This window comes from Theileria equi, chromosome 1 (assembly GCF_000342415.1).
Source record: "Theileria equi strain WA chromosome 1, complete sequence".
In the NCBI taxonomy this organism is placed as follows: domain Eukaryota; phylum Apicomplexa; class Aconoidasida; order Piroplasmida; family Theileriidae; genus Theileria; species Theileria equi.
The window spans coordinates 1,442,581-1,462,389 of NC_021366.1; the positions used below are offsets into that span (position 1 = coordinate 1,442,581).

At 39.3% G+C, this 19,809-nt stretch overlaps 15 protein-coding genes across 15 annotated transcripts; 11 read left to right on the forward strand and 4 right to left on the reverse strand.

Moving 5' to 3' along the window:
* Window positions 1-31: 31 nt before the first annotated feature.
* Window positions 32-650, forward strand: BEWA_024640 (signal peptide-containing protein; the record flags this gene model as incomplete). The annotated part of the gene is made up of 4 exons (XM_004829224.1): window positions 32-80; window positions 140-190; window positions 223-425; window positions 459-650. 4 exons carry the CDS (start codon window positions 32-34, stop codon window positions 648-650), a joined length of 495 nt encoding a protein of 164 aa, XP_004829281.1.
* A 39-nt stretch (window positions 651-689) lies between these two features.
* Window positions 690-1,273, forward strand: BEWA_024650 (hypothetical protein; the record flags this gene model as incomplete). The annotated part of the gene is made up of 2 exons (XM_004829225.1): window positions 690-858; window positions 891-1,273. 2 exons carry the CDS (start codon window positions 690-692, stop codon window positions 1,271-1,273), a joined length of 552 nt encoding a protein of 183 aa, XP_004829282.1.
* BEWA_024660 (clathrin coat associated protein ap-50, putative) lies at window positions 1,190-2,767 on the reverse strand (the record flags this gene model as incomplete). The annotated part of the gene is made up of 7 exons (XM_004829226.1): window positions 1,190-1,337; window positions 1,369-1,539; window positions 1,574-1,702; window positions 1,738-2,199; window positions 2,234-2,392; window positions 2,430-2,617; window positions 2,686-2,767. 7 exons carry the CDS (start codon window positions 2,765-2,767, stop codon window positions 1,239-1,241), a joined length of 1,290 nt encoding a protein of 429 aa, XP_004829283.1. The 3' UTR covers window positions 1,190-1,238.
* A 505-nt stretch (window positions 2,768-3,272) lies between these two features.
* BEWA_024670 (hypothetical protein) lies at window positions 3,273-4,454 on the forward strand (the record flags this gene model as incomplete). The annotated part of the gene is made up of 1 exon (XM_004829227.1): window positions 3,273-4,454. One exon carries the CDS (start codon window positions 3,273-3,275, stop codon window positions 4,452-4,454), a length of 1,182 nt encoding a protein of 393 aa, XP_004829284.1.
* A 123-nt stretch (window positions 4,455-4,577) lies between these two features.
* BEWA_024680 (hypothetical protein) lies at window positions 4,578-6,073 on the forward strand. The gene is made up of 2 exons (XM_004829228.1): window positions 4,578-4,870; window positions 5,013-6,073. Exons 1-2 carry the CDS (start codon window positions 4,720-4,722, stop codon window positions 6,005-6,007), a joined length of 1,146 nt encoding a protein of 381 aa, XP_004829285.1. The 5' UTR covers window positions 4,578-4,719; the 3' UTR covers window positions 6,008-6,073.
* A 162-nt stretch (window positions 6,074-6,235) lies between these two features.
* Window positions 6,236-7,167, forward strand: BEWA_024690 (hypothetical protein). The gene is made up of 5 exons (XM_004829229.1): window positions 6,236-6,336; window positions 6,366-6,632; window positions 6,667-6,744; window positions 6,777-6,910; window positions 6,946-7,167. Exons 2-5 carry the CDS (start codon window positions 6,383-6,385, stop codon window positions 7,045-7,047), a joined length of 564 nt encoding a protein of 187 aa, XP_004829286.1. The 5' UTR covers window positions 6,236-6,336; window positions 6,366-6,382; the 3' UTR covers window positions 7,048-7,167.
* Window positions 7,168-7,183: 16 nt separating this feature from the next.
* Window positions 7,184-8,248, forward strand: BEWA_024700 (hypothetical protein; the record flags this gene model as incomplete). The annotated part of the gene is made up of 3 exons (XM_004829230.1): window positions 7,184-7,850; window positions 7,912-7,976; window positions 8,011-8,248. The coding sequence occupies exons 1-3, from the start codon at window positions 7,257-7,259 to the stop codon at window positions 8,246-8,248; spliced, it is 897 nt and encodes a 298-aa protein (XP_004829287.1). The 5' UTR covers window positions 7,184-7,256.
* Window positions 8,249-8,329: 81 nt separating this feature from the next.
* BEWA_024710 (hypothetical protein) lies at window positions 8,330-9,520 on the reverse strand. The gene is made up of 6 exons (XM_004829231.1): window positions 9,176-9,520; window positions 9,036-9,120; window positions 8,934-8,999; window positions 8,801-8,901; window positions 8,682-8,763; window positions 8,330-8,647 (listed from the first exon to the last, which is right to left on the reverse strand). Exons 1-6 carry the CDS (start codon window positions 9,307-9,309, stop codon window positions 8,438-8,440), a joined length of 678 nt encoding a protein of 225 aa, XP_004829288.1. The 5' UTR covers window positions 9,310-9,520; the 3' UTR covers window positions 8,330-8,437.
* A 135-nt stretch (window positions 9,521-9,655) lies between these two features.
* BEWA_024720 (4-diphosphocytidyl-2-C-methyl-D-erythritol kinase, putative) lies at window positions 9,656-10,607 on the forward strand (the record flags this gene model as incomplete). Its single annotated transcript, XM_004829232.1, has 2 exons — window positions 9,656-9,818; window positions 9,865-10,607. Exons 1-2 carry the CDS (start codon window positions 9,686-9,688, stop codon window positions 10,605-10,607), a joined length of 876 nt encoding a protein of 291 aa, XP_004829289.1. The 5' UTR covers window positions 9,656-9,685.
* A 341-nt stretch (window positions 10,608-10,948) lies between these two features.
* On the forward strand, window positions 10,949-13,218 carry BEWA_024730 (hypothetical protein; the record flags this gene model as incomplete). Its single annotated transcript, XM_004829233.1, has 3 exons — window positions 10,949-10,965; window positions 10,987-11,304; window positions 11,358-13,218. 3 exons carry the CDS (start codon window positions 10,949-10,951, stop codon window positions 13,216-13,218), a joined length of 2,196 nt encoding a protein of 731 aa, XP_004829290.1.
* Window positions 13,219-13,713: 495 nt separating this feature from the next.
* On the forward strand, window positions 13,714-14,742 carry BEWA_024740 (82-kilodalton protein). The gene has a single exon (XM_004829234.1). The coding sequence runs from the start codon at window positions 13,732-13,734 to the stop codon at window positions 14,725-14,727; it is 996 nt and encodes a 331-aa protein (XP_004829291.1). The 5' UTR covers window positions 13,714-13,731; the 3' UTR covers window positions 14,728-14,742.
* Window positions 14,743-15,055: 313 nt separating this feature from the next.
* On the forward strand, window positions 15,056-16,842 carry BEWA_024750 (hypothetical protein; the record flags this gene model as incomplete). Its single annotated transcript, XM_004829235.1, has 7 exons — window positions 15,056-15,204; window positions 15,299-15,604; window positions 15,642-15,998; window positions 16,033-16,214; window positions 16,248-16,435; window positions 16,470-16,593; window positions 16,628-16,842. The coding sequence occupies 7 exons, from the start codon at window positions 15,056-15,058 to the stop codon at window positions 16,840-16,842; spliced, it is 1,521 nt and encodes a 506-aa protein (XP_004829292.1).
* A 41-nt stretch (window positions 16,843-16,883) lies between these two features.
* BEWA_024760 (60S ribosomal protein L28, putative) lies at window positions 16,884-17,965 on the reverse strand. The gene is made up of 4 exons (XM_004829236.1): window positions 17,620-17,965; window positions 17,445-17,582; window positions 17,255-17,388; window positions 16,884-17,221 (listed from the first exon to the last, which is right to left on the reverse strand). The coding sequence occupies exons 1-4, from the start codon at window positions 17,692-17,694 to the stop codon at window positions 16,885-16,887; spliced, it is 684 nt and encodes a 227-aa protein (XP_004829293.1). The 5' UTR covers window positions 17,695-17,965; the 3' UTR covers window position 16,884.
* A 57-nt stretch (window positions 17,966-18,022) lies between these two features.
* Window positions 18,023-18,770, forward strand: BEWA_024770 (uncharacterized protein). The gene is made up of 3 exons (XM_004829237.1): window positions 18,023-18,258; window positions 18,313-18,614; window positions 18,649-18,770. Exons 1-3 carry the CDS (start codon window positions 18,235-18,237, stop codon window positions 18,692-18,694), a joined length of 372 nt encoding a protein of 123 aa, XP_004829294.1. The 5' UTR covers window positions 18,023-18,234; the 3' UTR covers window positions 18,695-18,770.
* On the reverse strand, window positions 18,706-19,688 carry BEWA_024780 (eukaryotic translation initiation factor 2, beta subunit, putative). The gene is made up of 5 exons (XM_004829238.1): window positions 19,619-19,688; window positions 19,490-19,580; window positions 19,383-19,454; window positions 19,129-19,345; window positions 18,706-19,094 (listed from the first exon to the last, which is right to left on the reverse strand). The coding sequence occupies exons 1-5, from the start codon at window positions 19,646-19,648 to the stop codon at window positions 18,776-18,778; spliced, it is 729 nt and encodes a 242-aa protein (XP_004829295.1). The 5' UTR covers window positions 19,649-19,688; the 3' UTR covers window positions 18,706-18,775.
* Between the last annotated feature and the right edge of the window lie 121 nt (window positions 19,689-19,809).

The window sequence follows — 19,809 nt, forward strand, 5'->3', positions numbered from 1 at the left end:
CTATGGTCAACAGTACGCCTTCAATATAAAAATGATGATAGTAATCACAATAGTCTTTTTAAACACGGCACTAGTCAATGGTTAATTTCATTGCATTTACATGATGCATGTTATGTTTTATGAATCAATACGTTCGTAGCCGAGTATAAAGATGTGAATTATACTACTGATACAACTATTCCGGGTCTGGGTGAGTATTTTGGGGATTATTAAAATACACAGAGTACCTTGGATGCGGTTATAATGCAGCTGGTTCTGTAGATTGCAAAGAGTCTGACAATTGTGGAATAGACTTGAATTTCAAGAATCCAGTTTTGCGGTTTGAGTGGGAGAATGGAATACAAAATTTGAACAATACCCTGGAATGGGTCCACCCAAAGAACACTTACATTTGGAATTACCCAAATTGTTTTTTTGCAGAGCATGTTAGTTTGAGAATTTAATGCTTAAGCTTGTAGACTTCACAAAAATCAAGTGCTTCTAGCTTATCGAAATTGGTGGATTCTAATTTGTCCGTGGACCTGATAAATTTGAATGGGAATGTTACTTCCGAAAAGAACTCGTTGGATAAGGCCCAAAGCCAACGTAGACTAAAGGAAGCATATTGCTCGGTGTTTGTAGCTGGAACGTTTTTGAACGAATATAGGTGAGCAGACAAACACGTATAAATGATAATTAGTGACCTTACCATGGGATTTACGACGGAAATTAAAAGGTTAAAAGATGCTATTGCTAATGGACGAAAAAATGGTTGTAGCTATAAACTGTATGGAAAAAGAATTTGTGCCAGAGTAATTGGAGAGTGGAGGACATTCTTTGATAATTTCGGGACTCACATAATCACCAGAATTGTCTTGGGTATGCTCATAACTTTTCATGACATTATTCAGGTGGTAAAATGCGAATGTCCAAATTACTCGATTCAACTAAAGATGCAAAACAGTCTAAGCTAGATGCTGGAATCAAGGCAGACTTCGACTCCAAAAATGTCAAGGTAAAGGCTGAAGCGAATTTGGGCAAGAATCAGAGTCTTGAAAATAATAATAATTCAAGAGGAAACGAGTTTACGCTGGAAGGAGGAAACATGACAGATACAAGCCATTTAAAATTGGATGTTTGGTCTAAAAGCCTCAAGGAGGCTCCTATACCTATAAAGGTTGTTTTAACATCTTATGTCCAGTTTTTTGAAAATCTTGAACTGGGAAAAGAGTATATTCAAGCAATGAATATTTTAGTCGTTAAAAGCGATAAACGTAGGAATTTGAGGACGTGACATATCTTACCCAACGATATGATGTTCCAAACCCTTGGCCTTGTATAATTCTCAAGTATCGTACCTATAAATGTTTAAAGAAGACGTATACCCACCTTAACGTTAGAGGCGCTGTAGAGCGGTGCTTCAAAATTAAGATTAATTGGTCCAAATTCCTTTTTTGATCCGGTGCATTTCATTGAGCAGCGTAGTACGACCTCGGATGAGCCTTGGATTCTTTTGACATTCCATGTTAGACAGTTTTCTTCAGCCTTGTATTCAGCGCTCTGTAAAAGGTTGATGCAGAATGCGGCAAATTACCTGAGGAATTGTATTTGGTTGTAATAATATCTCCACGCCACTTGTGCTCCTTGGTAGTGGACAAGTTATGTTGAAAAATGCACTATTTGTTCCCGGAAGCGCCGATGTTACAATTATTGTAAAATTTGTCTACACGATTCATAAACTGTCAACGCAATAGTTACCTTGTTTGGCTGAATATCTATAGTTGGCGATATTTTAAATGGTAAAAAAATATTTCCAAGTACTTTGTAGCTCATTGCTGTAAATTCACCATCAGTAGGATAGAATGTTAGTATCCTTGTTTGTTCAAATTCTGAGGAATCTACTGATTGGTGGAAGCTACAAAAGTCCAGAACTGGCACTCCCGGAGGTTTGCCACGTCTGTTGTTTATTATAAGATCCTCATTTAATGCTAGCTTTATTTGAGGTGATCCATACAAGAACGATTTGACATGTATTTGACCCTCAATTACAGCATTACGATATTGCGATTCAGATCCAAGAACCACGGACATTTTTTCCAATACGTCTACAAATATCTCGTTCTTTTGAGCTCCAGGGCTAGCCAAAGGACGTTGTGATACAGCACTTGGAACCGTCTTTGGTATGCTTCTTGCACCTTGTAGCCGATCACGCACATGTAACTGTATCGGATGTTTAAAGTCTATATTATCTAACCTGTTTCTTGGAAGCCACTGCAAAGTTATAGACCTTTTGTTTCAACTGAGAGGTATCCATACATTGTTGATAGCCAAAATCAAGCATCTCATCTATAATTTCGTAGGCCAGAGCAAAGTTACGGCGGAGGGACTCCTCATTCAGCGAGCCGCAAAAGTCCTGAGTGTGCACTTTGTGGATGAATGAAGAGACATACCTTGAGAGCGTTTGTTATGCGTTGTAAGATCTCAAGTACGTAACTCGGAGGCATTTCAAATACGGTAGTAACCACAAAAAACAGCCCGGAACGGCGTATGTAAAAGTAGAGAACGCCATCTTGGTGGAATACTGGAGCCAATTCATTTCCTCTTTCTCTCACAACTTTATAAAACTTTTCTGGAGTTCCTGTAACACGTTTGTGTAGATATAGACGTAAATAGGCGCAAGTGTGTAATGAAGATGGGATAATTTACCTTTATTTGACTCTCCACGCAGACTACGGGATAAAAGTGTGTCTCCCGTACATGAGAGTATAAAGAAATGCGATAACGTCATCTTGTAGACGTTTACGGGAGGGAGATATGGACTGACGGAATGTTATAGTGTAAATGCACGTTAACCCGGCCATTTATGCATCATAAATTTGTAAAAATCATGTGTATATATGGATGATCTGGACTCGAGCATAAACTCGACGTTTGAGCGGAGTGTGTGTGTCCGTCACCAACGTCTTTGGAATCTCTCCATACCAACCCATGCATTCTGCTATACTCTACGAAAATCTTCCTCCTAATATTTAGGCTCTATAGAAGCTTTAATCTCGGAGACAGTGTGAATAAAAGGGGAGAATATCGGCACTTCGCTCTGGCGGTGGGTCACTCAGAATAGCTAAATCTCTCACTGGAGACCTTTTAGCTACGCCATGAGCTTAAACATGTTTCGTTTAGAGAGCGCGTCTCCGTAGTACCCAAATTTACCCTCTCTGTACTCGAGTACAGACGTACATCTTTTGCACCTTGTCTCGTATGAGATGCTCTAGTCACCTTTATAAACAATCAAAATGGCAAAAGTTGATGTTATACATGATTATGAAAAAACTCTCCGCAAGGACAGTTTGGAGACTGTAGACGGAGATTCCGTTGATGTGAATGAGACTAATGAAAAGAGAAAATACTCTAAATCAACCATAATCCTAAGTTTAGTAATCGGTCTTTTCGCTATATGGATTATTATAGTATCTGCTATTGCAATCCATAGAAGGATTCACCACAAGAACGAGTTAACAAGCAGTTCGGTCTTTGACATTATTGTGGAACATGCGCAGTATGATGTGCAAGATTTGCAAGACGTTGTGTACGATGAACCGATCTATGAGGATATGAGAGGGATTAGTCCGATGGAGGACAATAGTGGACACATTTACGATGAAGTTGTACCTATGGAAAATGGACATGTGACCGTGCCAGACCCGCAAACTCATGATAAACAAGATGACTCCAGCGAAGAAGATTCACCATGCTACGCCACCGATTCATTTGACAATTCTCTATACGACGTTCCAAAGCACCCAGTACCTGTAAAACAAGAAGCCGGAATCAGAGGAGGAAACGGAGCCATTGTGAAGTCTCCAAGAGTACAGAAGAAGCCTGTGTTATCTCCAGACAATGACTCAACGGTTGAAGTATCTGGTCCCAGGACATACATCCAAAACCCCGAGTTTGAAGACTCCTTTTACCTCCCAATTGACCAGAGGTGCTACAAAATGAGTTACTCTAGGAGCATCCCAGAAACCGGTTACTCGTGCAGGTTTATAGCAAAGGCCGCGAGGATTCCAAATGCATCTGAAAGACCAGAAGTATACAGGACAATGTACTACTGGATCTTCCAAAAGGGCAGTGAGTACTACATTCACCACGCTGGGCCGTATGACGGAGACCACCTCATCAACATCCACGAAAAAGACTTTAGCGATGACGGCAGGGGCTCATTTACCCTGGCTGGTATGTCGGACGTCCGGGACATGGAGAAAAAGGCGGCGGAAGGAAAGATCACACGTAGATACCTCAATATAAACAAGAGAACGGCCAACTTTAGGAATATTAACGATTTGTACAGTATGTTCAGGATGAAGGAGAGGATTTATAAGGAAACTTACGGGGACGAGGCTCATAATGGCAACAAAACGACCAGCAGGTACAGTAGGAGGGTTATCGAACTTTCAAACTGCCTCTACTCCCTTTAAATCAAACCACAGACTTATAACTATAATTATTCACACTCAGGCCGTATGCGTTAGGTACACCCCGCATTCCTCACTACATGGGGTAGAATCTCTACACCCTCCCATTCTGGTTTTGCGGACATTAGTTCTAATTGTCAACATTAGAAGTAACGTTAACTCTACCAGAGTAAGTTAACAACCTAGGGTTGTTGTAAGTTTGGCTATGATCACTTGTAAACTTCATTTCAAACTAGCCCACTAATTGGCCCATACGTACTAATCAACAATGGCGGAATCGAAAAATAACACTGGAAACGACGATAAGGCTCTTTTGGAGCAAAAAATGCAAGAATTCCCGAACTCGAAAGCCCTTCTAATCTCCTCCAAACGCCCCAAGACCTTTCTCGTCAGGACCGCGTGCGAACTTTTGGCTGGAGGTACGTATTCTTACATCTTACACGTTTTTGCACCGTCGATTAGTATCTGCACACACGTAGGTACCAATCCATATCTGTGTGCAGCGACATTCATGCACGGCTATACGCCTTCTATTCGTAATACTAAACACAACACCTTTAGGGACGGAAGTATTGATACTTAGTGCTTTGGGTGATGCGATGGGGTTATGTCTTCAATTGCAAATGTTGTTGACTTCTAGGAATGCTGCCACAACTTTCCGCATCGAAACCCTGTTGAACAAATGCGCTCATGAGAAAACTCGCAACCCATTTCATATACCAGGAATTTTGATATACATGAGGAAACATCCTGACTTCAAAGGATCCAGGATATCACCTGGTTACATTGCCTTTTCTCCGCAATCCCCAAGCGGTTTCACCCCGCCATTTGAGGAGAACCCCTCTGAAGCTGTATGCAATGTGAATGCAGGAAATGGAAAACTCACGATTGGAGGGGGAGGTATCAATGCACAATTTGCCTCCTTGCTATCCGGAGCAGGTCATGATGTACCTGCTTACGCAACACTCTTCTCACAATTGCTTCAAGAGGCTGTTTTGGCAAATGATGAAAATCCAAAGGTTTTTGTTGCAACCACTATGGATACGCAGGTCAGCCATCCTGATCTGAGCTTTGCGTTGTGTCGTTTGCCAAAGAACAGGTCGGTCTTCAAGGGAACTAATGAGGGCATCGTTTTTGTTTGCACCTTCAAGGACAAATTTCCACACGGAAACTCCAACAACTTTGGCTTCCTTTATGTTGTTGGACCGAACGGAGAGAATTACGACTCCGTAGATGACTTCCTTGAGTCTGTCCATCATGTCGGAGAAAATCTAGTCACTGCTTTGTGTGACTACAATGGAATGGCCAAACGCGAGTCATCAAAGAAAATGACGAGAATTCAAACTTGCCGTATTTGTCTCATTAGTGGAGGAATATTCAAACACTCTGGTGTCACCAAGCTCGATGTGGCCAAGAGCTTGCTTAACGGTATAGCTGAAGGCTACAGACACGGTCCCGCACCCAGATTGAATTTTGCCTATGATGAAGATGTATTCAGAACGGCATGGGTAGAGACCACTGGCTTAAAGGCCTCAGTTCCCAGTGATGGGAACTAAATTTTAATTTTAAGGCATTTTTTAATCCTTAAGGCTCCCAAGGAGAAATTTCTCTCGAAGAAATTCCTTTATAGGGTCTCTAAATGTCTCGTTTATTTTTACGTGTTTGTTATAATTTTAGAATTACCGGTCCGAGGATGAGCTGTGGTGACCTGGGCCATCCTGAGGTCTCCAGGCAGACGAAGGAGGTATGTGTTTTGTTGGAGGAGTTTACTTGTAGCTATTTTTGAATGTTGTGGAAGAAAAGTTATTTTCTGCGACCGATGAATCTTCGCTTCTGTTCCTGGAGATTGAGCTTCTAAGAGCCATTAACCAAATTGTAATAAGAAGTGAGTTAATAGTCTGTTTCACGGTGCAGGAGTAGATTCAACCGGGATGGATGTGCAAAGCAAAACAAACATGTGGATTGTCGTAGTCAGACAAATGATTGAAACCTGTCGCAAGGGATACCTTATAAAGGAAAAAGATGTGGACCAGATTACTAATCCTGAGGAAAGAGGATTGATACCCAGAGAATTTGAAAGATTCAAGTCCATAATTATCCTAGACAGTGGTTTAAGAGATGTTATACCTCCTGCAATTTTGGAGATTATAAGAGAGATTTCCGATTCATTTGATACTCTAGGTATTCCCTCACTACTATTTACCGTAATTTGCAGGATCTTCGTTATCCTCATATCTTTTATCTGAGCTCCTCTTTGTTGTAGTAGGGGACGATGTTGCATTTATAAAGGATGGTTTGTTGTGGTTTAATCAAAATGGAATACAGCAATGTGTATAACCACAAAGTATCTCGAGATATCGCTGACTAACCAGGAGTTTTCGCCTTCAAATGTGGAAAGAATAATAACATTGATGAGGCTTATTTTGGCATTTATTACTCACATTGAGAACAAAAACAACGTTTGATACGTGATTCATGGATAATTAATCTCCAGGAACTTTTAGAACTTGGGTCAGAGTGGAGATCAGCATGGGAGGGAATAATAATGGTACTGTTGATCCATGTGTATACATCTTCATACACATTGAATATTTAAACATTGTTAGTTTGTTATTAGAGCCCCTGTTATAATACTATCCCAATTTGCTAAGATTCGTATAAAGCTAAAGAAAGTTGACGACGATACCGGAGATGCTAATCGGGCACTAGCGCTCAAAGAATCTGAAAGTCCCAGAGAATTTACATCCGCAAATGCAGAAAGATGTAAACTAGATGTACCATATATTTTAGAGTCGATATTTAAAAATGTTTAAGCTCATATCTGGCAAATACTTGTCGGCTGTTCCTCAACGCAGTTTGATGTCGTTTTATCAAGGGATTCTACAATTTAACCCATTTAAAAACACATTCAAGAGTTTAACCAAAACTAACAATCATATTTCAAAGGATTTCAACAGAAAAAGTGCTATAACCTTTTTGAACGCAAATGTAGCCCAAATTTGTACAAAGAATTCGATACTCACGGACGGATTAGGATTAAATTGGAGAAATGTAGGAAGCATTCGAGGATTTTGTACAAAATATCCGTACTTACTGATATGTAATACTGGTTTTAGAGCATTTAATGAAGAATCCGGAAACATACTAAATTCTTTCCTTTTCGGTAAAAATGCTCTAGGCTTACAACGTAGAACATACTATCAGGAGAAAACTGGGTTATTGAGCAAGATAAGGGGTTTTAAGAAGGGAAGAACCATGAATCGTCTAAATAATCGCATACAAAAAGTCAGACTCTACATAAATACCAAGAAGCAAAAGTTTAAGGGTATAACTAACAAATCAAATCGCAGGAAAAGGTTGAATGAGATGAAACAACGCTTTTTTGATAGATCTCTAGCAGTGAGTTTCATTATTTGTACGATTATCTATCTGCGTAATTCGCCTATACATAAATTTTTAGTTCAAATTAAAGGCACTATTAACTCTGAAGAGATATGGAAAGATAGGAGCGGGAATATACTTGGGGTATGTAAATTTACTTAAATATAAAAATGTGTAGAGTGTATATTGTAACACTGGGATTTATGACAAGTATGACATTTAGCGGTTATCTATCAAGTAATGATGTGAGGAGAGTGCTGGAGCGCTTAAACATTTCCGCTTTTAAAGTTCCAGATATGGACAGTCCGTTTGCAAAGTTTACGGTCGCCTATATACTCACAAAGGTTGTAGAGCCTATAAGGTTGATAGTCTCAATAATTTTAACGGTCTCTGTGACAAAGTTGTTAAAAAGATGATGTTTTATGTATATCTCTTTATTTTTATCTAATGCTTGGGGTTTTAGAAGATTTTTACAGATGCTCTAGGACCTTTCATTTCTTAGTAATCAAAGCCGGTAGAGTCTACATCTTGCCCACTTATACTTCCTTACTAATTGTAAAATACATTCATAAGTTTGTTTGCTAGTATGCTTTGGATTACATTTATTAAGCTTCCAGAAGATCTCTACGATCTCCAATTTCTGGGTAGTTGCATTCCTCGAGATTATGTTGCGATTGTATGTCTAGTTTCTTTACTGGGAGTTCTCTGTATTTTTCTGCATTTACACTAATTGGTTCGTCATAAATTTCATCTACAGAAAGAGCGGGTGTAATCATAGCTTGGTTGAATTCGTCGAGCGCCATAATTTGCACATCCTATATACAGTTGATTAAGGAGATTTAAACGCACATTTTGAGTAATTTTCATGACATCATTCGGATCTTTTAGCAACAACTGCTGTTTCAGATCATGCCTTCTTTGTCTATTCAACCTGATTAAGATCTATGGACATTATGGATGGAATATACTTGAGGGCTGTTTGCCATATCAGTTTGGTAAAGTTCTGCCACTGGGACTTTGGAGGTTCACAGGAGATATCCTCAAGTTCAAAATATGAGTTAATGATGTTCTGTATACGTTTAAAATGTTGTTATAGTTTACCTCATTCATTCGTATGATTGAAGGATGCATCAGAGCCTTTTTCATTTCCTCGATAACGAGGTATGTCTACAGAATGGAATGTTTATAGACCCGTCAACTTACATTCTCAACGGGAGTACGTGGATTTAGGATGTAATAATGAGCCTTGAGTGTGTAAGTCACTTCGTCGTGGTTAAGGCCTTGATCCCTGGAGATGGCATATATGTGAAACTTTCACATCCAGGCACACACAGACTTCTTACCTCATCCTCCTTAGTAGATTGTCAAATTCATCCCATTTTTTTCCTGTTAAAGCATGCCATAAGCGGTGGTAGAATGTCTGCTTGAGCCTCCAAACAGGTTTATGAGCAACTGTGGTGAATGAGCGAAAAATCATTTCATATTTTACGTAAAATCCTAGATCATGGATTCAAAGGTAACGTAAAACTTGATTTTCGGTTGTTTAGCGGATAGTTGCGCTGGATGAAATTTCTGAAATGTGCAGGCTTCTTAAGCGCCCTAAACGTTGGCCTAACGACTCTTGGCAATAATGTAATAAAGGACGAAAACGAAGTTTACAAAAGGATAAATTCAGACTTGACTACAACAGGTATGCGTGTGTTATTTGCGGTTATAAGGCAAACGTCGTAGGTGTAAACAACCGAGATGAATTCTGGGACTCCAAATCTCCCTCTTTTGCAAAGATCAACCTTACCCTGAACATAGATTCGGATTCCAAAGTGACCGATCGGTATTTAAAGCTCTGTAGTCTAATGCAAAAGGTCGCTTGGGGGAATGAAATTTTCATTAAAAGGATCACCAATGAGGAATCAAAGCTAGTTTCCAAGGAATATCTACCTACAAGCGATGGAGACTACCTGATGCTAATTGATGATACTCCAGAAGGTAGGTATATTTTCTATACTCTACATATCATCTCACGCACTTGTAGCTTCCGGAGTGAGAAACGCATTGACTATCGCAAATTTCCCGTTCGATTCTTCAAATATACTGGCAAAGACATTGGCAAAGATCAGAGGATCCGACGAAAATTACATTGTGCTAACAAGAAAAGTTATTCCTATCGGTACTGGCCTTGGTGGAGGTTCCAGCGATGCAGCTGTACTTATAAATTGTTTGAATGGAGCAGTTAATTCGGAAGAAATTGTAAAAATAGGCTCAGATGTCCCCTTTCTTGCGCATAATTGCAATGCTGCAATCGTCTCCGGAATAGGCGACAAAATTCATGAAATAGAGCTGAATGGATATAACGACTGGGTCTACATTCTTATTCCGCAAGAGCTTGTATCCACAAAGGATATCTTCTGCAAAGCAAGGGAGCTACTTTCCAGTGGAAAGTTCCACAAAAACACCCGTTTATTCGAGAGGAATCTAGAGTTTGTAAAGGGTTTTAATTCATTAGCCTCTGGAGATGATCTGGAATCATCTGAAACTTTGGGAAACGACATGGAGGGATGTATTATCAACGGAAATGTATTAAAATTGCACAACCTTTTAAAGAATCTTCTGCATGGAAAGTGCTTTGGAATGTCCGGAAGCGGTTCCTCATTCTTTGTTCTAGGTACAAATGACGATGTTATGAAGCAAATTAGGCACACATATGGGAGTCCACTCATTATTGTAAAGACAAGATTCAAGTCTGAAGGCAATAATCATGTTTTTGAATATCTGTAATCACACGGATCCTTGCATGCCATTTTCTGAACTAGTGATTTTCCTCGGTTGGAAACCTGTTTATTTCAATTTACTAATTGGAAAAACTCAATTATCGCAAGATGTCATAGAGAAGGAGCACTAGTGCTATACTTGAGAAATTCACACATTGCAAGAACACATGCTACACTTAAAGGCACGGAGCAAGGCTGGCATAGTTTCAAAAGAGTATTAATATTCTCAAAATTTAATTCTTATTGCAATATAGAAAGTATTTGCAGGTATCCACTTTGAGGCTTTGGCATACCCCCAGATATTTGAGAACTACTAGTCTATTTCTAAGATTTTGCGGCCATGATTTAATGAAACTTGCCTTATTGTTTGTACTATATTTGTGTAGATTATGCAGTTCTTATAACTCAGATGAACATGAAGCGGCAGCTACAGAAGTCACTTTAGATGTTGCAAAGGTAGATCTTTCTTCCATTAACAGGTTCCGTAGGACACCGTATGGAATAGATACGAGTGTATACGTAGCAAAGGATGGTTATAGAATATCATCAGTGGTAGATGGCAGAGTGCCTCTGTGGGCTACCACTGATTATTATTCCTGTACACATGTCACTGTTTTAACACCCAAAGATGGAGATAATTATGTGAACATCTACTTCAAGGACAAATACGGGTCAAAGGGCTCTCTTTGCCTTAAAAGAGTAGGGTTTTCATGGGAGACTATCACGGAAAAAAGTTCTATAATGACTTTCATAATAGAGCCGTGAAGGAGAATGTACTGAAATCTGTAACTTTGGAAGTCGGTGGTGAAAACAACCCCGCACACTTTATTGTAAACAGGTTTTCAAACTTCCCGTTTTTGGTCTATACGCCAAATGTTGGCTTTCGCATAAAGGAAGTGAAATGCAACAATTTTACAGTATGGATAGCAGGATCCGAGAATGAGAGATGCGTTTATGCCTCATTTTACCCTAGGAATTCTCCTACGCTGGGTTATCTTATACTTTACACACCAATTGGTGTTAAAGAATTCTTTTATTCTTTTGTGAACTATGAATGGATACCAGCTACAAGGAACGAGTACCGACTTGGTCTGGCGGCGGCTGGATTTAAGGAATCAACATTTCGCAATACAATTACGCTGGATATCAATAATACTACCAGTAAAGCCTTTTATGTACAGGAATATAAAATAGATCAAAACTCCTTAAGGGCGTATAAAACACCTCCAGGAGTGATCCTGAACAAGGTTGTTTGTGGAGAATCTACTATTTGGTTTGAAAAAGAAGGGTGCTGTACATATGTGAATACAATGAGTATATTTGGAACCGCATACACATGTTTTATTTTTGTGATCGATTCAAAGAATAATCGTCAAATTTTGTATTTTAAAAAACAGGATGATGAATGGATATCTATAAATAAGGACACATGTAACACACCTTTGACAAATAATGTTTATTTAGGAGATATTGGAGCTATGGATCAGCCTCGACTCCTCATGAGTAGTTTTAGGAACAGGCAGGACTTAAGAATCACAAGCTACGCTTCAAGAGTTGATAATTCCAAAGGTGATATCATTCTTGTTCATGGAATCCGTTCCCATTTCATGTCTGAATTTTGTGCAACAAATTTGGAATGGAACTTTGAGAGAATAGATTTTCCACTATTCTTGAATGCTTCTCCCTTTGGAGGATATATTTATTTGAGCGAAAATTCAAATGTTGATAGATATAGACATCTTTTCGAACACGGATGTCTAGATGGATTAGATGCGTTTGAGGTATTACCTGTGTATGAGTACAGGAATAGTTTGCTGGAATACCTTAACAGACTAGGTTACAATGTCTATGGATTTGACCTTCAGTCTCAGGGTGTCTCCGAGTCAGTTGGAGATATGAACTGTTGTGTGAACGATTTTAAAGATTACGTCAACGATCTCTTGCAGTTTATAGATATCATAAAAAGAGACAAATTTGGGGATACTTCTCAAACATGGAATGAGAGAGTGCTCCATGGAACTCCTCAGACTGATAGAAAGACCCTTTTATTTGGGTTTTCTATGGGTAGTAATATCGTCATCCAAGCGATCCAAACATTTCATAAAAACGCTAGGCTTGGGATAAAACTAGTAGATGGCACTTTTGGTATTTCCCCAATGTTAGATTTAGATATTCATATAGACAATGCAGTCAAATGGATATCTTTTCAAGCTATTTGGCTTCTCTCATTCATCAATCCCAATGGTCTAAATCCTTATGCAGAGGCACTAAATTATGGAGAAAACTTTGAGTTTATAGTGAGATTTCACGATCCATATTACCATGTGAGCAATACTGCATTAAAGATGATTGACGTGTTGTTTAGCGCATGCGAAACAGTGGATAAAGGGGAGAATATGGCTAACTATCCAAAGGATTTGCCAACACTTTTTGTTCATACCAAAGGTGATCGCTTATGCGGAATAAAAGGCACAAGGGGTATTATTGAGAGGCACCTAAGCGACAGCGATGTTGTAAGGTTGGTAGAATTTGATGGATCCGTTCACTATTTGACAGCTCCTCAGTCGCTTCATCATTTGATCCCTGTTTTTACCGACTGGTTTGATACATATGGTTAACAATTTGTAGTTCCCAATGCCTAGTTTGGCAAAAAATTTTAACTGGTGACTTTGTACATTGGTATACTCTGTTTTCGCGGTACATGAACGATGCAGTTAGGTATTTAGACATACATTTCCACTCTTCCAAAGCTGGTTGAGAGCATGCATGTATAAGTCACATTAAGTTCACATGCGTAGATAATTATAAATACCGATTTTCCGTGTCTTATAGTAGGTATAGCTATCTCTATGAGTCTAAGTTTAGATTTCACGCTTTAAATCGCTACAGATACGACGCTGACACTTTGGGCGGGACGCTGCCATCGGAAACGCACAAATATGTGGCATTTGTCTGGTCTAGACATTTCCAGGCTTCTTTTTACCCAGGGCCTCGAGAAATCTCCATAATCATGTCCCCCATTGGTTTTTGTCTTCCACACACACCTTTGACCTCGGCACTTCTTCTGTATTTACGGAGGTAATTCCCTTAAGTTTCTACAAGATTACAATTTCCATCTTGTTTATATCAAAATGCACGATTTGGTTTTTGATGTCAGCGCTCCGTTTGATGCTCAACACTTTGTGTTTTCTGGACGGGATGATGGATTATACATTTTGTTAAAACTTGTTCCGAAACCTGGATATCACCTGGTAAAAGTAGTGGATGGGCTCACAGTTCTCTGGGAGAAGGGTAAAGAACCACTGGAATTCCTTGTTCTTCACAAGCTTGGCAACCTTCCAGCGTTTCTCTTCCTGAAACTTTCTGATTCTGGTCGATACTTTGAGTTTAGGAATTTGACCTGGAGTGAGATTAACGAAGTTGAATACAAGGAAAAGTTGACCCTGGACTTGGATAGACACAACCTCGAAGGTGTTGATTTCGACCTCAGTCATATAAATCCGAAGGATGTTACGGTTATAAAACTACTTGATGGGTCGTTAGTGAACCATTCGTTTTTTCCAGAGGTTAAAAAGGCCTTTGTTACAGTACGTGATGGCGATAATCTCCTCTGGAAAGCTGCAAAGGATGGTGATAAATGCCTACTTGTTTCATTTCATGAAGCGGAAGGATCCCCTAAATTTCTACGTTTAGCACTTTTGGAATCGAATACCTTTGCGCAAAAGTTCTTTGAGAACGTCAGTGGCAAATGGATTTCCATGACCATACACGCTTACTTTGAAAAGAGGGCACCAAAAGATCCACAGATTGCCGTGTTAGATCTTTCTGTAAACCACAATTTACATGTTGGTCAATTTGTAGGCTCAGTTCACGGGGTCCCCTATGACGTATTCTTCTCGAGTATCTTGGGAAAAGTTGTCAAGGTCGTTGATGGAAACGACGTTCTTTGGGAAGGAAAGGGAGGTGAGAAGTGTGTTTTGGCATCTTTGAGTCACGATCTTACCCATGTACACCTCCTCGTTTTGCTGAAATCTGGACAAGCAGATTTATATTTTGAAAAGAAAAATGGTGAATGGAATGCTGTCTTTGACGGTTTTCCAAACAAGTTCAAAGTTACCACTTACTAGACGGAGTAGTCATGACATACACACATGATTGTGTTAATCAGTACATTTTAATGTATGCGGTATAGTTATGTGCTTGTACTTGGCTCTATGTAGCAACTTTGGGGACCATATTCCCCGAATAAGCGAAGCTTGCACGCTAAAACATTGTGTTAATTGTGAGAATAGTTACGGAATGCTACTGTGGAGTGAATAAAAGTGGTAGGAAGAAGCCCACAAATGTGTGGACAAACGACATCAGTCGCTGTTTATCTCCATCCACAAGCATATATATATATTTCATTTATCCATTTTTAAACTTGTACATTGTTTTTGTTTGTACTTGCAGAAAATGGATACTATGGACGTTTCAGACTCTTCCGCAGTGGAAAGGCACATAAAACAGCAGAAATTGGCCATAGATCTGCTAAATATATCAAACAGTGTATATCTAGGGTGTAGAGATGATGAATTATCGCAATTGAATGAATTTTTAAACAGGTAAGTCATTTTGTCTAGAGGAGAAGCCGTTTGTACACACTGGTCTAATTAGTGCGTAAATGTTCCCTTATGTTAGGCTCAAATACATTTATAGACCTGTTGAGAAGCAAGGAAAGAGTATGTTTGTTTTTGGCCTGAGTGGAACAGGAAAAACCACGACAGTTAAACATGCGGTTTCAGAGTTTACAAGTGATAGGAAGAATATTAGGAGCATATACATGACTGGAAGCGGATATGATAGTATTAAGGATTTCATAATTGACCTATTTGATAAATTGCTGGGTTACCCACAAAAGAAGACTATAAAGTTGCTCAAATTGGCCCAAAATGGAAAAAGCATCGAATATAGTAAAATGTGTTTGTTGTTAACCTCTCTATTCAGGACTGTCAAGAAAGTCACGTATGTTTATTCGCCGTTTTCTCATCTATATATACAGTATTCTTCTCATTGATGAAGTGGACTATTTGCAACACTTTACCATCTTTAGAGGAGGTAAAAGAAACTCTAATTGGCTTCTTCAAGCAATATTCAAGGCTTCAAGTGCAAAGTTGAGCAATGTTGCAACCATTGCAATTTCAAACAATCTGGAGCTAGCGACAAAATTGATTACTGACAACTGCATTAGACTGATGTTTAAACCGTACACTGAACAGCAAATGGTTTCTATTGTGACTGATAAGTTAAATACACTTGAAGATAAAAGGTCTATTGTAAATAAAACGGCTCTTTTGATTCTTGCAAGAAGAGTAGCGAACACTTCGGGTGACTGCAGAGCATATCTGGATTCGTTTGTGTAAGTTTTCTGGCTTTCATATCCTAAAATATAGTCGCGCTCTGACCACATCAATGTCTAACCTAGAGAAGGACTCCCAACCTTTGACTGATTACGAAGCTTCCTTATCGCACACACCATCCGTAGACAGCTCAAGAGTTTTGGTGGACGATGTTGAGACCCCAAATGATCTTGATGCTACATATAGCACTCCAGTTAGGAACATAAATACTATAGGTAAGATTCTTTATGCGTATTAAACAAGCGTAGATGTCGAGAAGTACAAGGTGGATTATAATGACATAAAGAGCGTTACACCCACATTGTCTTTGAACAAAAAGGAGTCTGTACAACAGCAGCTATCTAATCTCCCAGTACTGCAAATGCTATTGCTTTTAGCATCTTGCAAGGCCGCAGTGATATCAGACGAGGACAATGTGACGTCTAGTGACATTAAGGTATGTTGTAGTACATGCATAATTATCCGCTTAGAAAACATTTCTGGAATTGGGAGAAATCCTTTTAATGGAATCTGGTGATATTGAGGCATTTTGCAATTCAGAATTTGAATCATCCATAGATACTTTCAGGCAGTTATCCTTATTTTCAAAAAGCGGTTAGTGCATTGGATATGTTCTCATTTTATACAGAATACTTTGATTATGAAAGCATTGGTTTCAGAACAGATCCAATGCAGTTGGCAGAGATTATTTTGCAACTGAATCCCGCATTTGGAACTTTAACTTTGGAGGACATTAGAGATCCCAAACTGATGTTAACAAAGAGATACAGCAGCCTTGCAAATATATTTGACCTTAAAAAGGGGAAGAAGACCAAGAAAAAACTTTGGTGGTCTAAGAACTAGTTTTATAGACTAAGATTTTGATATAGATAAATTATGCAAAATTTATATTTTATAATCTGGTTCATCAAGATCCACGTAATAACCGTCGTCATATTTTCCTTTTGTTGGTGCGACCTTTTTCTTTCCTAGGTGTGCATAGCCCGCAAAGAGCTTTGGATCGTTGATATTCAGATGAAATCTTCTTGCGGCTTCTTCGATCCCTAGTCTTTTGATGGTTTTCAATGCCCTCATGGTGATCTTCAACCTTACAAAATAACCTTTTCCTGGGTGCCAAATACGTTTCCAGTGCAGATTTAGCTTTTGTTTTTTGTGGGTTCGGATTCCAGAATGGCTAATTTTCCTTGCAGATGAATTATCCATTTTTCCAAGTAGCATACATCTGCACATTTTTTATACTAGATAAAACTATTACCTTCTATTAGGAAGTTTTATGGCTTGAGTGGGTACCTTTGTTATTTTCCCTAATCTGGGCATACCTCCTCCTCTTCCTACTATTCTATAATGTCTGACTCGGCTAGATTTTCCTTTTTTATTGAACTTTTTTCCCTGAACATGGATGAGGCAGCTTGTAGATGGCTTTGTTTTGTAGAGTGGTGACTTACATACAACGCTTCTTTGTGTCTCTTTTCGGAAAATAATGTGAAATTGCGATTTGTTGTTTTAGACAAGATGTTGCGATATGTTTGGTTAGTATTCAGTGGAGCATTTTCTGTAAAGGCGAGGATTCCTCCAGAGCTACCCTGGAAAAATATCGTATATTGTATGGAGTAAAAATACCACTTTGGAACATGTTATGCGATTTATATGGTTTGCGATGACTAACGTGGCCAAAACTCTGAGAATAAAGGGCATTAGATTCTCTGAGAAGGGTTCCGTTACGATGTGTATATAGTGGAAGGGCGCTTTATTACGGATGTATGGCCTAGAATAGACCAAGTAATAGCCATTTACGGTCGTATTTTTACTATTTAGCGACCATATGGTTCATTGTGCCGGTGGTAGGGATGTACTCTGATATATCTTCAGATTCTACGCACACAGCCGGGGTTTTCCAGATTCCACCAACAACCAGTCATATTCATTTCTATTCCAGAGAGAAGAATGTAATGGGTCGTCTGCTTGTGTAAGAAATTACATGTCAGGCTACTTTGCTTTTGTTGGGACATAGGCTCCGTGGTTCACATAAAAGAAATCTTCATTGGCCACGTCTTGGTGTTGAGCATTTCTTCGGAATCTTCCTTTGCAATTTACAGGCGCTGAACTTGTTTAAGGGTACCTATTGGCATCCAAGCAATCCTCTTTCTACACGTCTTGTTGAGTATTTCCGGTTCCGCTAGCTACTTATAGTCAGCGTTTTTGCAAAAGGACTAATAATAGAATTTATTATATGAAATGGCATCATCAACCACAGTCAAGGTTCGTTATTCATAGAAATGCCCATGCTTTGTATACACATTAAATTATTTTTAGGGGCGCGCTGACTCCCGTTACGTGAAGCTTGCAGAGCTATCCCCCAAGCTCCTCTTCCTTCTTTTGCTGGTGTCTAACCTCTCCCTTGTCTTGGCTGGCTTTGTTGGATACTCGATCATCACTCGTCTCTTTGGTCCATTTTCTTGCAAAGAGATCAGGTCTATGCTTTTTAACAAGGCTGAAAAGAAAAAGTGCATTTTTGCAGAAATTCAAGCACGCACATCTCACATTTCTCTCACATCCGCTTGGGCAGTTTTGATCTTCTTTGGCATTCTCTTCGTCTCCAGCGTGTACATCAACCTGTTAGTTTTCTTACTTTGTTACACATGTTTTTAGATTTGTCTTGAAGCATATGTTTAAGAAGAGGAGCAAGGCCGAATAAGATGCATATTATGTGTATAAGTGTTACGATTGTGTACTTGTGACTCCACAAGCGTTAATTTCTGGTATTTGCAGGTATATTTTATACCTTTGCCTTTCTTCTTTCACCCTTGTTGAGTGCGTGGAATCCATTTTTGATTGGATTAACAGAACGGTTAGCTCCACAGGCTTCGCAGTGCTGTGTGAATAAACGCGCCCTGCAGTCACGTTCCATCGTGGTATTCGGACTCTTGCACATGGAACATGTAACATATTCGGTAATGTACTTCCTCAATAGACTTTCTATATTCTTTGGACCGTACTTGCCCTTTAAAACTAATTGGCCATCTCCAGCAATTGATCCTTCAGTTCCTAGCTCGGCCAGAACAAACTGGTGTACGTGGTCCATGTTTCTTCCCATACTGCACATCATGTTTTACCAGGAATTGAACTTACATTCCACAAATGTCCCTAAAGTTGATCCATGCAACTTTCTTTGATCCAACGCGTACAACTTGTGGAGGTTTGATAGTATACCTCTTGCTTCCACTTAAATCTGGGTTGTTTGCATTGATCATTGACTGAATTCTTGCCAAGAGCTCATCGTATGGATAGACATGGCCCCTTACAAAAACTTGGCCAGTGCCATCAATGATCTCGGTCTTTACTTGTTCTGTTTAATCATGTAATTATGAACCTCCGAAACATACCAGCAGCTTCTGGGCTCTTCTTCTTTTTCTTTTCACCAAAATTGAACTTTGGAGCGGCATCTTTGGCTTTCTCTGTACAATGGATGAGAAATCGTATAAGGACAAACCTAGGCCAGCATTTTCGGTGTCTTCCGATTTAAGCTCGAGTTCTGCCACCTTGTTCGCAAGTTCGACCTCATTGGTCTCATTTTGCGAGTTCTGCAAATGCGTATTTGTGGATGACGTAGAGAACATACCCCGTAAATATCGTCAGTTGATTTACCCATTTTAAAGTATGGATCTTTTATTAAAAGTGTACGCTGGTCGCGCTAGGGCAAGCTCCGGGTGTAGGTAATGGGGAGGGCGCTAGCCTTGTGTATCGAAATTATAAATATTAATGCAAGATATGTATCAGGAGATTACAGTTAATGAATTTGTGCTGGTATGC